General features: G+C 43.9%; 1 protein-coding gene across 1 annotated transcript in view; it reads left to right on the plus strand.

Annotated features, from left to right (window-relative positions):
• CASQ2 (calsequestrin 2) overlaps nucleotides 1–15,965 on the plus strand; it is a 63,800-nt gene that overhangs the window by 20,156 nt on the left and 27,679 nt on the right. The window contains exons 2-5 of the mRNA XM_004263235.3: nucleotides 1,420–1,504; nucleotides 4,967–5,067; nucleotides 6,525–6,636; nucleotides 13,597–13,670. Of these exons, the coding sequence (XP_004263283.1) occupies nucleotides 1,420–1,504; nucleotides 4,967–5,067; nucleotides 6,525–6,636; nucleotides 13,597–13,670 (372 nt within the window). The remainder of the gene's footprint in view (nucleotides 1–1,419; nucleotides 1,505–4,966; nucleotides 5,068–6,524; nucleotides 6,637–13,596; nucleotides 13,671–15,965) is intronic.

Below are 15,965 nucleotides of genomic sequence, written 5' to 3' on the forward strand. Positions count from 1 at the left end.
GCATAATAGCCAAAAACTTGAAACAGCCCAGATGTCCTCCAATGGGTGAATAATTGAAGAAACTGTGGTACCTCCGTACCACGGAAATACTGCTCAGTAATACAAAAGAATGATCTATTAATATACACAAGAATCTGGATGAATCTCCAGAGCAACATGATGAGTAAAAAAAGACCAACACAAAAGGTTACATATTATATGATTCAACTTATATAACATTCTTGAAATGAAAAGAATTGGGGAACAGATTAGTGGTTGCCAAAGGTGAGGGAAGAGACGAAGGTGTGGTTGCCAAGGGTTAGGGAAGGGATGAAGGTGGAGGCAAGTGGATGTGACTATGAAAGGACAACATGAGGGATCCTCTTGGTTATGTTCTGCCTCTTTACTATATAAATGCCAATATCCAGTTTTGATATTGTATTATAGTTTTCCAAGACGTTACTTTGGAGCAAACTGGGTAAAATGTACGAGGGATCTCTCTGTATTATTTCTTACAACTGCATGTTTATCTACAATTATTTTTTTTTAAATTGTAAATAAAGAAATGTAATATTAGTATAACATGATCTTTTTGGTAGCTTCTCCACTCTATTCTATTTTAAGCTTCCATTCAGCCAGGTGGCAGGAATTAGATCTCAGGCAACGGAGGGTCTCCCTACTTCCTTATATCTAAGTTTCAGGGAGCTTAACACGATGTCAGTCTTGTGTTTGGTGTCATCATCTAGGCTGGTGTCCACCCAGAGTAGTTTATAGCCATCTGTCCACCTGACACTGTTGTATCCTCTTCACCTTCGGGGCTATACTTCCACCCAGGTACTCTGATAGTTCTTCCTCTCAACTGGAAGCAGGAAAACTTCAGAGGCTGCCTCTGGTCTTTTTACCAGATACACTCAACGGGCATTCTTACTCCTCAAGCCCACGAGGTGGAGGGACTTGAGGATTATCTTGGGTACTGGGGTCACAGGTCTCCTTTGTCCTAAGGTCCCTCAGCCTATCCGGCATCTTTTGAGACCCCACCGAACCCAAGGTTCATTTGGTAGCTGCGATGGGCTCCAGGCCCCATGTTAGGTATCTGTGGGTATCTAGTACTTTTTGCTTCCTTTCTGATCCTGCTGTCTCCCAATTCAAATGTTATCTACCCTGAGGGCAGAGAAGGGTGTGCGACAAGGTCTTCCAAATCTTATACCTTAGATCTGGTCCTTACACTTTTCTCTCCTTCCTTCTCAGAATTCTACTGAATCATCCTTCTCCTGAGGGCATAAGCATAGAACCCCTACATTGCTGCTTGAACTGGTCACAGAGTAACAGGAAGTATGGAGGAAAATCCTCTTGTCAACATATCAACATAGTATCCCGTGGTATTTTCTACAGTCTTTCTGATCTTGATTCACTTACTCTCCCACTTGTCTCTCCCTTCAGCTTGTGGCCCAAGTCCTGGAACATAAAGATATAGGCTTTGTGATGGTGGATGCCAAGAAAGAAGCCAAGCTTGCCAAGAAACTGGGTAAGTGTGATTTTCTTTGAGATATATCATGAAGAAACAAATGTGTCTTGCAAAAAAAAAAAGTACGGTCATTTTTTCTTGCATGATAACTAGACTATTTTTGAATAGATTTAAAAAGATCCTGCATACCTTAGTCTTGGCTTGGGGAAGAGTCTCACAAAAGTAAATACAGGTCTGAATTAAATAATTTCACATTAGTCATCTAATATATCTTTGTATCAGTACAAGGAAGAGGGTTTCTTCCTGGAGAAATGGACACTAAAGATTCAAACCTTGGGCTTCCCTGGTGGCGGAGTGCTTGAAAGTCCGCCTGCCGATGCAGGGGACACGGGTTCGTGCCCCGGTCCGGGAGGATCCCACATGCCGCGGAGCGGCTGGGCCCGCGAGCCATGGCTGCTGAGCCTGCGCGTCTGGAGCCTGTGCTCCTCAATGGGAGAGGCTACAGCAGTGAGAGGCCCGCGTACCGCAAAAAAAAAAAAAAAGATTCAAACCTTTATTTCCAGCTTCTAGATCATGTTAAAAGGCTAGCTTCTCGATGGCGTTGGGAAATATAAGTTAGGAATTTGGAAGTAACATATACACACTACTATAAATAAAATAGATAAACAACAAGGACCTACTGTATAGCACGGGGAACTATACTCAATATTCTGTAATAACCTATATGGGAAAAGAGTCTAAAAAAACCAAATATATATGCATGTATAACTGAATCACTTTGCTGTACATATGAAACTAACACAACATTGTAAATCAAATATACGTCAATTAAAAAAAAAAAGCCTAACCTCTCTATCTCCCTGACATGGTGATCTCTTTGAGGGAGATCAAATCTCTTTTTCCAACACCTATTATTTCCTGACCTCTTGGCTGAAGCAGCCAACAAAGAATGTCATTAATAGTAGTGACTCTAGGGTCCCAGTGGTTTCTAAATTTAAGTCCAAAGCCCAGCTGGGCATTGTCACCAAGGATGAAAGGGAGGATTTAGATGAGGTATGGTTAAGCAAGCGACTGCACAGTGCAAGTTGTAATCTCTTGTGTCAATATGTCATGGTTAAGTGCAAGTGCACTTCAAGATTCTTACACCTCTAATCCCAAGGAGAGAGAATATAGGTTACTCCGCTGGGTTGAAACACCCCCAGATGTGTATTGCCCATTTCACTTTTTCTGCATGACCAGTGAAGGATGGCTATTAAAAGAGAGCAGGAGGTTATAAAACAGGACCTTTGAAGAAAGGTTAATTGGATTTGGAGTAGTAAGCACAGGATAAAAAAGATTAGTGGTGGTTCAGTAAATACCTTCAGGCACACGAAAGTGCATTATCTTAGAGAATTTCAAACAATTGTTTTCTATTTTATGTTCAAGAATAGCTTTTTAAAGAAAGATTTAAATTGTAAGAAACAATATTTTTTAAAAAAAGAAACAATATTTAGGGTTAGCTACAAGGAAGAACTCATGACTATAAAATAATAATGAATTATTAAGAATGCCTGGGGTATCTCTTTCCCAGGAGATAAATTAAGAAGTTTTTTTCCCTTGAGCAGGGGAACAAAGCATGTTCAACTCTTTCCCTAGTCAAAAGCAAGCTGATGAGCTGTCCAGTGCCTCTTGATACCCTAGTCTTCTCCCTTCCCACTGTTTTTTTTTTTTTTTTTTTTTTTTTTTTTGCGGTACGCGGGCCTCTCACTGTTGTGGCCTCTTCCGCTGCGGAGCACAGGCTCTGGACGCGCAGGCTCAGTGGCCATGGCTCACGAGCCCAGCCGCTCCGCGGCATGTGAGATCTTCCCAGAGATCTTCCCAGACCGGGGCACGAACCCGTGTCCCCTGCATCGGCAGGCGGAGTCTCAACCACTGCGCCACCAGGGAAGCCCTCCCTTCCCACTGTTTTAATGAGAAGTTGAATTTGGGAGAATTTCCAGTAAATTTAGTTAGAGGAAAACGCTGGTGTTCCAGAAATCTAAAAATTTACGGAGGACAAGCTGGGTAAATATTCATAAGAATGGACTGGTGGATATCCTCCCCATGGAGGATGTGATGGGGGTTTAAATGTCTAAATGAACCTCTAAATGAAATGGGGCGGGTTCTTTCTGACTATTCGATCCTCGGAGTTTACAGGACAGTTGTATTTTGTGAACCTGCTCCGTGATCCATCCCCATTTCCATGTGCCTGAGTTTGGTCTCTGGACTGGTGCAACAACCTCCTAACTGGTTTCACTCAGAGAAAAATCTAACAGCGGGACACTGGCTGAGGTTCCCCATGGCACCCTTTGTGATCAGTCACTGCCTGCTTGAGGGATACCTGGCCCATTGCTCCTTTAGGTTTACAAACGGTGCTCCGTGGTGTGCCACGGGTTCTTCAGAAGTGCCCTGGGACACGGTGGGCAGCCTCCCTTTCCTAGAGGTTCTGCAGAAGAGTTCATCTGGAGAAGGCATCCTTCAGCTAATCTGAGAGTTTGAAAGCAATTAATCTAAGGAATTAAGGATGCCATGCCGTTGGACTTAAGGCCAGCCTCAGCTATTTAGCATCCCCGGGGGGAAATGCAGTTCTCCAGCAAGCATCTGTGAAAGTACACAGCATTACGCTGAGAGTGATGGAGGGTAGGAAAGAAGATGCAGAACCTGCCCTTGCAGCGTTATCAGCAGACTGGGAAAAGATGTGCAGAATTCAGTTACAATAGAAAAGCAAGCTGTTCATTCTGGCTGCAAACATTTATGGGGGGCCCAGTGTGTCCAGACTCCATTCGAGGCGCTGGGATCCCAAGAGGACAGCAGCCCTACCCTTATAGAGGGCTCGCTGTTATAGCGAATACCTCTAAATGGAGCTGAGAGCAGATCTATAATGGCAAGGGAGATTGGAGCGGCCTTCTCTGGAAAAATGGGTCGTAAGCTGAGACCCAAAGGAGTTGACCGAGATGGGCAAGGGGGTGGTGGTGGTGGTGAAGGTCACTCTAGGCCCAAGGAGAACATCTGTGCAGAGAATCATGTGCTGTGATTTTTCCTTCATGTTCCCTTTCACAGCAGCTCTTGGACAAAAAGCCAAGGGAGTTGCACAGGGATGAGGACTGCAGTTCTCAAGGGAGCACGGGTCCACCCAAGGGAGGATATAAAGGATAGGGCTGGCACTAGGTTGTGGAAGGGCTTGAATGTCAGGCTAAAAAGCCAGGTAGGCAGTGGGCATGAAAACTTTTTGATAAGAAGAATGGGGTCAGCAATACTTTTGGAAAATTAAAGCAGTGGTGGAGTGGAGATTAGATTTTTGGTTCTTGACTAGTTCATTTTGAGTTTCCACTCTGGGAGCCCTTCAGAGGTGTGGCTGCAAGGGAACTGATCCTAGGGTTCATGCTAGTTCCACTGAGCCTGACCCCATGTCACCCAGGGACCCTGAGCCAGACCGTGGCCAATAGGATGGCTCTTCCTACATTGGAATGACTTTATTTGGGGAACTCTTTGTTTCTTTTTCAGGTTTTGATGAAGAAGGAAGTCTGTATGTTCTTAAGGGTGATCGCACAATTGAGTTTGATGGCGAGTTTGCAGCTGATGTCTTGGTGGAGTTTCTCTTGGACGTAAGCATTTATGCACAGTGGCCCTGCATGGCGCTGTTTGGGTTCAAATACAGGGGGAAGTAAAAGCCCAAAGTAAGAACAGAGAAGGTGAATAAACTGACCTGGTCTAAGAAAGATATCTCAAGCTTCACAAAAAACTAAAGCATGTCTATATCACGGCAATACGTCTACTGGGAAGCTGGCCCTTCCATCACCTCAGAAACTATTTTTTAGGGTCACAAATCGGGACTGTGTAGTAGTAAGATGTTAATTCTCTTAGCAATTATACACAAACATCCCCAGAATCCCCTTGGCTTTGTTCCAGGGCTTCTGAAGAAAAGTGTAGGAGAGAGAGTTGGATAGTCCCTGGAAGATGGGGTAGGGAGAGGGGTAACAGTCTGCTGAGTGACCCCTCAGGCAGGATGAAAAGAGGCAGGGCTAATGAGACACCCAATATCACACTCCCTCTCAGCCATGGAGGTCCAACACCCTGGGGTCCACGTGCTCAGGCAAACAGAGCAACAAACATTATAAAAATATTCTTCCATAGATAAACTCACACTTTCAATAACAGCTGTGAAGTCAAGTTCTTTTGAACACAGGTGCCTGTGCAGATATAGAACATCCACAGTGGTGGTTCCTTATCTACCAGCTGGAATACAGTGGCCTATTGCCTTTTCCCCACTGCCTCAGAAACCCAGAGAGAGGGTCGGAAGTAAGTTGGAGGTTACTTCCTACAAAAAAGTGCGCATAGGCTCTGCTTGGCCCTCTCGCTAACCCATACCTATAAGCCCTCAAAAAAGCTGAGGGAGGCAACAGGATAACTGTGGGCCCCATGGCCCTGTTCTGGCTCTGTCAACCAGGAGGGGGCTTTTAGATGCAAGTACCTTAAAGAAGAAGCAGCGTCATTGACCCACACAAATGGAAGACCAGGACGAGGGCACATTTTAGACTTGATCAGTCAGGGCTGTAGCTCTGTTTTTCTCTGTAAATCACAGATAATGCTCTTTTCGGGGTGTTGGCTTTGTCCTCAGGCTGACTATTCTCAGGTTGGTTATAAGATAGCCAGAAGCAGGAGCTGATATATCACATTTCCTCATTCATATCCACTGAGGGGGGGAGGGAAATCCGGCCTCCCATTGCTCTCTTAAAAGGAAAGCAGAACTTTCCTCAGGCCTTCAGGCTTATTTACCCTGGAGATTCATTGGCCAGGATTGGGTCACATGCCATTCCTGAATCAATAACCGGCAAGAGAAATGGAGTTGCCCCCAGACCGATCAGCCTACCCCTTGAGGTAAGGTCAGTTCCTCTAAGAAAAGAACTGTGCTCACGGGGGAAGGTGGGGTGGCCATTGAAGCGCCAGGACCTAGTCCACAACTTCCCTCCAAAGCCCTCTATACATGTTCCTGATTTCCCCTCTGGGGAGGGAAAAGTTCTCTTATTTGAACAGCTTTTGTGGCGTGTGTGTGGCATTCCAGCTCATTGAAGACCCCGTGGAGATCATCAACAGCAAACTGGAAGTCCAAGCCTTTGAGCGCATTGAGGACCATATCAAACTCATCGGCTTTTTCAAGAGTGAGGACTCAGAGTGTAAGTTGTCTGTCAACCCCAGCCTGTCACTCTAAAGGCCCTTTTCCCTACAAGGTGTGTTAGATTATCCAGAAAGAAGATGAGCCATTAGCACATCACGTGCTAGGTAGCATAGAGGGAGAATCTTCCTTGCACCCTATGGAATGGGACAAATGAGCAGAAATTATGCAAAACAGGCAGGGGAGCTGAAAGAACATTAAGGTTGGGTCTTGTTTGCTGACCTTGAAGGGGGCCGAGTATTTGACAGAAGAGAGAAAAGCCCTTCCTCCGCCTTTTCCACCTGCCCACCAACCCCAGATGGGGCAGAGAGTGGGCTGTCTCTCAGACATCGGCAGCTCCTGTGGTCAGCAGTTGGAGAGCTTCTCAGTTACTTGGACAGCATTAGAGGAAAATCTGGGTAGGGATGGGCTTGGGAGCTACAGCACAATGTGGAAGACTGCTGGCCAGCCCCCCTTGACCACCAAGGCTGCCTGCAACGGCACAGCCACGCCCTTTGGTACACTCCCTTTGAAAGCTTTGTGGCCAGCTTTGGGGTGGGCAGAGGAACATATCAGACATCACCACAACACACAGGGGTGATCGGTGTAGCGAGTGGGAGTCCGGAAGAGTCAGGAAGAGAAGGAACCAGGAAGGCCAACTACTTTGAGGACACTTGTTTAAACTGCTTTGGCAACAAGGGCCCTATATGACTTAAGGCTTTTTCTGGTGTCTGAGCCTTGGAGAGAGGGACAGTGTTAGAAGGAGTGGGCATAACTATGAAAGAGAATCTGGTAGCATTCGTACGTGTGGGAGGTGCAAATAAGGGCTGCTCGTGACTATTTCTGGAAACTTCAAAATATTTTGAAATTATTTGTAAAGCCGTTTCTGTACCCCATCGGCCAACTGGCATCCTTAGTCGTCTCATCAACAACCCACCTATTTTCTCTCTCTCATGACCCAACTGTCTTCTCGTTTTCTACATAAAAGCCTCTATTCACCCTCCTTAAGGGTGTGTTTGTGGGAAGGAGCCTAGCCAGGGAGTTTCAACCAAGTTCTTTAGGTGACTTTATTTCAATTTTCACATTCCTATATAGATGCTGACTACTCCGGGGTGCTTCTCCTGACCCCTTCTACCTTCTCCTCTTTATTTCACTTCCTTCTATTTCCCTTAATCTTTTTCTGCCTTCCCCGACCCCCTCAATTGTTTCTATCCATTTCCATCCTTCTGTTTCTCTCTCTTCCTCCATTAAGCTCAGGATAGCATATAGGGAGGGAGACGAGGCCAAGACTGGGATAAGAAACACATCTTCCAGGGAATTCCCTGGTGGTTCAGTGATTAGAACTCTGCGCTCTCACTGCCGAGGGCCAGGATTCGATCCCTGGTGTGGGAACTAAGATCCCACAGGCCTCACAGTGTGGCAAAAAACAAAACAAAACACATCTTCCAGTTTATACCTTCCCCCACCCTAAATGAATAACAATAATAGCTCCATTTAACTAACATATATCCTATGCCAGGGCCCATGCAAGGAGCTTTCTGTAGACGCCTTAGTTTCATTCTCACAACTAGCCTGTAAGGCAGTTACCATCATTATCAGCATTTTAATGATGAGGAAATGAAGGAACAGAAGGGTTGAGTGAACTCACCCAGTATCACACAGCTAGCAAATAAATGGTAAAGCCAAGGTTTACACCCCAGACATCTGACTTTAATGCTCATACACTGAACCACTGGGCTGCACTTCCAAGACTTCACAGCTTTGTCGGGTCATGACACACATGAAATGTGACCATGTTTGTAAGACACATAGTGGTAAACTGGAAGAGACTTACTTGGGCCTAGCAAAAAAACCCAAAACTTTACCTTCTTAATATAATAATATACAAAATAATAGGAAAGATATCAAATATTACATTGTAGAAAACTACCAAGTAAAATATTTTTAGATTTTGAATGAAAATCTTGTGCTTGTTTCTAAGAATATAGCTTTTGATATTAGGTTTTATGCTTGAAATAGCAACATACAGTTCCTGATCAAGGTGGTTTTTTTTTTTTTTTTGCGGTATGCGGGCCTCTCACTGTTGTGGCTTCTCCCGTTGTGGAGCACAGGCTCCGGACGTGCAGGCTCAGCGGCCATGGCTCACGGGCCCAGCCACTCCGCGGCATGTGGGATCTTCCCGGACCGGGGCACGAACCCGTGTCCCCTGCATCAGCAGGCGGACTCTCAACCACTGCGCCACCAGGGAAACCCCTGATCAAGGTTTTAAATGATCTCTTTGAATTCTGGATAGTCACCCTTGACCAGAGACTTTGCTGGCACATGTGGATGGTGGCAAATGACAGGACAACATTCACTGCTTTTTCTTTGATTGATGAACCATCTTTTCTTGCCATTGAACAGAATTTAGATAATCTAATCTCTAAATTGTCCTTCAGGAATGTGAGCATTCTTTCCATCTAACAGCTATTACTTTCCTTTTCAATGACAAATGTAGTGTTAATATTTCTTATGATCATTTGAATGGATTTCAAATCCAACTGAGCTCTTTTTTTTTTTTTTTGCGGTACACGGGCCTCTCACTGTTGTGGCCTCTCCCGTTGTGGAGCACAGGCTCTGGACGCGCAGGCTCAGTGGCCATGGCTCACGGGCCCAGCCGCTCCGCGGCATGTGGGATCTTCCCGGACCAGGGCATGAGCCCATGTCCCCTGCATCGGCAGGCGGACTCTCAATCACTGCACCACCAGGGAAGCCCGGCTCTTTCATATTATATATTTCAAAATAATAATGAAGCATTTCCTTAGGAATATGCAATTATCGCTCTACTGGTCTTACACTTTTTCTTAAGATTTAAATAATAAAATTACTAGTGAGCCATTTTAACCTCCTTTTTAAGGTTAAATTTTTGCTTTTAAATTGACAAACTTTGTCAGTACACTGTGTATTTCACACGGTCCTTGGAATTTTCAGTTAACTTCATTCAGGATCTCAGCAAGGTCCGGCATGTTTTGAAGCCAATAATTTATCCTTTGAAGAGTTTTTAACATAATTCAGTTTTTTCAATTCACCTCTTAGCTCATAAACTCTTAGTAAAATTCCCCTGGGACAGTTAGACTGCTTTAGTGTGAAATAGCAGAGACAGGTCTTCTGAACCCATTTCTTCACCTAGAGCTAAGAAGAGAAGGGGCTATCAAGATTTGGATGTTACCAGGATCACCTGTTTAATAACAATCTTATATGTGGAATTCAGACCAATAGGTAAAGTTTATATAACAAAGAATTTCTGTGAATAAATACTGCTTGAATATCAAGATTTTCAGAATGAACTTGACAACACAGTCTTTATTTACACCTTCTTGTCATTACAGCCTCACCCTCAGTTCTGAAGCCAAAGGCCTACAGTCCTCTTTAATGAATCAATTAATTATATTATGTCCAATGATTATTTTTGAAAGAAATATTTTTAATTTACAAAGACAAACAATAATTCATTATGAAAACTCCATCTAGAATTAGATTGGCTAATTGTTAATATTTACAGGCATTAGAAAAAAGAAAGAAGGAAGGTAGGAAGAAAGGATGGTAGGAAGGAAGGGATAAATTGAATAATTCAGAAAATTAAGAAAATCAGTTTTGCCCTCTTTAGGAATACCGAATGCCATATTTTGTTGATAATACTGATTACGATGATTACTAACCTAATAAACAGATAGCAGTCATGCATTCCATTAGTGTTAGTAGAAAAATATGAACATTACAGTAAATTAAATAAAAAAAAAATTAAATACTTTAGAGTCTCACAAACCAAAAAATTTCACTGATGATAAACAAACTTGGACTAAAGTAACAATCACACCGAGAAGATCCAGTGGGGAAGACAGGGGAGCAGCCTCTCTCTAGCTGTGATGCTCGCTAGTCTTAGGCACAAAATAATTGTTATTGAAACAGAACATTTATAGAGGGAGCCATTGTTTTCAAATATAATATTAACTACCGTAAAGTCTGAATGGCTGTAGAAAACATCTAGAAAGATTTATCACCAAAAAAATTTATGTCTATCAAGCTCCTTGTAACATACCCGTGGCCATCACACACTGGCTGAAAGCATCAGGATGTTCTACTTGGCATTCCCATCTCTCTGTCTGTTTCTTCTTGCCTTTCAAAAGAGGCCAAGGTCAGTGGGTGGGGAAGCTAGGAGTGGATAAGGCACCCAGGGAAGAAGTTGTTGAGAGTCCTATACTTCTGCTGTAGTTTGAGGGTGATTGGTCAGGAAAGTTTAATGGAACAGAAGGCATTGGCTTTGCAAATGGTCCCAAGCTTTTCTATAGAACAAGAACAATGGAGGCAGTGGAGAAACTGGAAGGATTTAAAACATAAGTAGACTGGAATAGTCTTAGCAGAAAAGGATGCCTAAGAGATTTGGTACCAGATTAGAAAGGACCTGGAAGAACTGGGAGGCTACATCTTCCAGGGAGGTTGGGCATGAAAGTCCATCTCCAGCTTGAGCGTGTAGCTGTGGATGCTAGCGTTGAGTGAGCGTGACAAGAACTTCCTAGGGGAACTCAGCTGATGGTTAAGAATGCCAACCTGGGGGAAATCTGGAGCTAAAGGGTCAATACCCAGTACGGAAAACCCGGAGGGATGGGCAAGAAAGGTGAGAAAATGCTAAGACACGTCTGCAATAAGCTGGAGGTTGAAGGCTGGATGTTCAGGAGCCCATTCCAGAGGGGAATGAGGAAACAAACAAACAAAAACAGGACACGAGGGCAGGAAAAATCTAGGGAATCACATGAGATCAATAGAGCAGAAGACTAGACCGGGTTTCCTGGAAGGCAGCTGTTGTTTGGGCAAGGCTAAAGGCTCAACCACAGTTTGAAGCACCAACTTGGAGAATTACCTTTCTCTACCCTTCTTCATCTTGAAAGGGATGTAGATTGGCTCCTCAAGTGAAGAAGAGAGATCTCTGGACACAGATCAGGGCCATTCTTTCTATGACGATAGGGGGTCATGGAGGTGGGGAGAGGTTCACCCGGAAGAGGGGGTCTGGGAAGAGGGGACAGAGGATTCTCATGGAGCCCACTGCTGCCTTAGAGAGACGTAAATAACAGGTACGGCTATAACCACTCCACTTTCTACACTCTCCCACTGTCTCTCTATTCATTCTCCACATCTCTCACCCATCTTCTTCCCCTCCACCTAATCCTCTATCCCAACTCTCAGGTTTTATGATATATTTTCTTTTTTTTTGCGGTACGCGGGCCTCTCACTGCTGTGGCCTCTCCCATTGCTGAGCACAGGCTCCGGACGCACAGGCTCAGCGTCCATGGCTCACGGGCCCAGCCGCTCCGCGGCATGTGGGATCTTCCCAGACCGGGGCACGAACCCGTGTCCCCTGCATCGGCAGGTGGACTCTCAACCACTGCGCCACCAGGGAAGCCCTACGATATATTTTCTGATGACACAACTACTTTTATGAGGAATGAGTTTGTGTAAACGTGTATCAGTTTGTACAGCTGTTCTTGTAAATTTTTCAACCCCTGTCTCGCCTGTGTTTATTATGCTTTCCTCCATTCTAGCAGCTATCATTTGCATTGTGGTTCTTTAAGGGCCCATAACCCTCCTTGGCTGTGAGCCTTTGAGATCAGTGTCCTTGTCTTACTCGTCTTGGTGTCCCCTGAGTCAGCATGATTCTTGAAATGTTTTTCATTGAATATTAGAAAATTCTGCCTGCTCTTGGGATTCTAGCTAAAGTTTATGCCTCTGATGATTAAGAGATATGAAATTCCATGAAATGGAAAAAAAGGTAATCTTGTTAAGAATGAATCATAGGTTCATTGACTCTCAGGGTTATAGACTTTATGCAGAACAACCACCAACACCAACACCATTACCATCACCCTCACATATCAGACAGGAATACGAATGTCTTTACCAAACAATAACTATCTAGGTGTAGTGAGGCACAGCATGGCCACACTCATGTGGTCTCATGCCTATCTTGACCAGTTTAGATTCAAGTTTGGGGCCAGAATCAAGCAAGGGCTTGGTTAATTTTTTTTTTTTTTTGTCTGCATCGTACCTTAGTTGTGGTACGCGGGATCTTTGTTGTGGCACTCAGGCTCTTCGTTGTGGTACACGGGCTTCTCTCTAGCTGTGGCGTGCAGGTTTTCTCTTCTCTAGTTGTGGCACGCAGGCTCCAGGGCATGTGGGCTCTGTAGTTGCGGTGTGTGGGTTCCGGAGTGCATGGGATCTGTAGTTTGGGGCACGAGGTCTCTAGCTGAGGTGTGTGAGCTCAGTAGTTGTGGTGAGCGAGCTTAGTTGCCCCGTGTCATGTGGGATCTTAGTCCCCTGAACAGGGATTGAACCCGTGTCCCCTACATTGCGATGTGGAGTCTTTACCACTGGACCACCAGGGAAGTCCCTGGGCTTGGTTAATTTTAAGTCATCTCTCAGGAGATCAGAATGAAAAAAGAAAACTTAAAAAGAGGGAAAGAAAAACTAGGAGTTACCCAAAGAAGTACTCCTGTTAAGAAGTTTAAAATTCTTCTGTGGTGTCATTTTTGATTGAGTTGCTTTGCATACTAAGTGGTTTTCTTCTTACTCAGTGCTCACTTATACAGCAGTACTCTTTAGCGGGCACACGTAACTAGCAGTGAGTTTGAGTGAAAAAATTTCTTTTGGTTTTTCTCTCCCTTGTCCTCTCTTTGTTTCTTCTGTTTTCTCCTTTCTGTCACCCAATTTCCTAAAACACAGAAAAGTGTGATAAAGAGTTCCTCTTTTGGGTGATAGAATGCCAGTCAGTTCAAATTCCTTGGGGTTTAAAATAATATCAAATAATTATCTATCTAAATAATGGCTACTAAATAACTATCCAATCAGAATTAATTGGTTTCCCACTTTCTCTACGTTATTTAAAAAGAGAAATTTCTGATGCAGTGTGTATCTTGAAAATGTCTCTCCGTTTTAATCTTCTTCCTCTTAGATTACAAGGCTTTTGAAGAGGCAGCTGAACATTTCCAGCCGTACATCAAATTTTTTGCTACTTTCGACAAAGGGGTAAGTACCTATGAAAACCCACTTTAACTGCTTTAAAGATTGAACTTCCCACCACTTTTCTTTTGGCCACATTAACCATCCTCTATCCATTAACACTTTCTCCAGAAGCGTTAGAAATATGGCAGGAAATATGGCAGTGAATAAGAGATGAGTATGAAGATGATTAATTCAGAATCTCTATAAGGGTATTTCTGAAAGCATCCAATAAAGAGAGATGAACCACTCTTTATCACCTTCAACACTAAGAATGGGAAGTGTGTGAGCCCAGAGTGTGCCAGGACACTGGTCACTGCTTCCTTTTTGTTTAGGGCCATCCTCTGCCTTCCTGGGGTTGCATACTTCCCCCTCTACTGGGTCAGGATGGGGGATGAAGTGGAGAGGAGCACTGACCATCTGAAGCCCTGGTGCTTCAGAAAGTTACTTTCATCCTCAGGAGAAGCTATTGACGTACTTGTCTGTAATTCAATGGATCTATATTTTCTGGATGTGGCAAGTTCTTTTTTAAGCCAAAGAACAGCAGAGATAGAGGGATCTTGGATCAATGGGTAATTTATCTGGGGTCTACTAAGGTTGCAGTACTCCATTCTGGCTCCAGTTACTATTAAAATGGCTACTTATTGAGTATTTTCTGTGTGTTGGGCACAATTTGATATATTGCATCTATGCTATTTCGAATCCTTTAAACAACTCCAAAACAACTCTGAAAAGTAAAATACCCTGTTTCCCAGATGAGAAAAACGATTTAGAAAGGTTAAGTAGTATCCAAGGTCTCCAGCGAATTAGTAGTAGTGCTGAGATCACAATTTAGGACAATCTTTACCTAAAACTCATGCCATTTCTTCCGTACCACACCATTAAGCAGCAAACTCTGCCCTTGAGATTCAGGGTGCACACCCACACACCCACATTCATACTCACATCCACACAACACACACAGAACACACATACACAACACCCATATAACCACACACAGTACACACACTCACACAACATACAAGCATAACACATACCTCCTCACACAATCACACTCACACCCACACATATATAACACTCCCAGTGCACATACATTCAAACTTACATCCACGCCCTCCTACACAGACGTACCCCAACTAAAGCCCTAAATCACAACGTTTACTAGAACAAATAAATCTAGGACAAACTAAATCCTGATCAAATCCAAGTGGTAAAAGTTGAAAGTAAAAAAGGTAAAAGTTACTCCTACTGAGGAGTAAGGCATTGAAGAACAGTGCTCATGGGCCTTGCTACTTTGAGGAGTTCAAGTTTTCTGTGAAAAACAAGAGGCAGCCTGTAGGTGCTGGAGCAGGGAAGGAGTATGGTGAAAAGAGATTGCATTAAATATATAGACATAACCACTTCTATGGATCTGACCCCAGTCTACAAGCCTATAATCCAGAAGGGAGCTCTATAATCTAAGTAATGTAATCTAAACTTGAAGAAAGTTTACCCTAATGGTTTGGATTAGAGTTAGGAGAGAGCTTGAACAAGAATATCAAAGGGAATAATAACTATCATTTATTAAGTACTTTTTATGTGTCAGGCTGTGTGCTAAGAGCTTTACACAGGTTTTCTCATTTAATCCTCTCAACACCCCTGTATAAGAGGGATTAGGATTCTCAGCCTACAGAAGATGAAACCAAGGCGCCAAGAGATGAAGTGATCTGTGATTTGCTCAGGGTCACACAGTGAGTAGGTTAGGCTGACTTCAAAGTCAACTGCTCTGCACCCCAGAGAGAGAAACACTACGTGTCAAATGATTAGCTGCCACCTGGCACGTAGTAAGCACTCAGTAGATGTTAGCCAGTACTATTGCTAAGAAGAGGCAGTCCTCTAAGCCCAGGAGGATGGAGGTTGGGAGGGGATATTAGTAGAGAAGGGGAGGTCCAGAGGAGCCTAAAGGAAATTCATCGCTGGCCTTTGGTTACGATGGGCCAGGAGTGAATAAGGTGGCTTCTGGGTAAGAACTCATCTGAGGAAAGAGAGAGTCAGGTGGGCAAGCCAGGTTAAGCAAGAAAGCCTCAGTTCTTAGAAGGCTGGTCCAATGCTGAGTTCAGGGTAGTGTCTGTTTTTAGGTGTGCCTCCCGGCCCGACCATATGGCTTCATATCTGTGGACCATGAAGAAGGTGAGGTCGGGCTATAATCAAAAACTCAGAAGGTTCTTCACTAAAAACTCTGTAAGACACTGAGTCATAAGTGCCCTTGTTCATAGAGACTTGTGGGATTTTAGAACATTTATAAAGAGAAAGCTGCACTCTCTACCTCTATAGAGAACACAG

Source organism: Orcinus orca, chromosome 1 (assembly GCF_937001465.1).
Source record: "Orcinus orca chromosome 1, mOrcOrc1.1, whole genome shotgun sequence".
NCBI lineage: Eukaryota > Metazoa > Chordata > Mammalia > Artiodactyla > Delphinidae > Orcinus > Orcinus orca.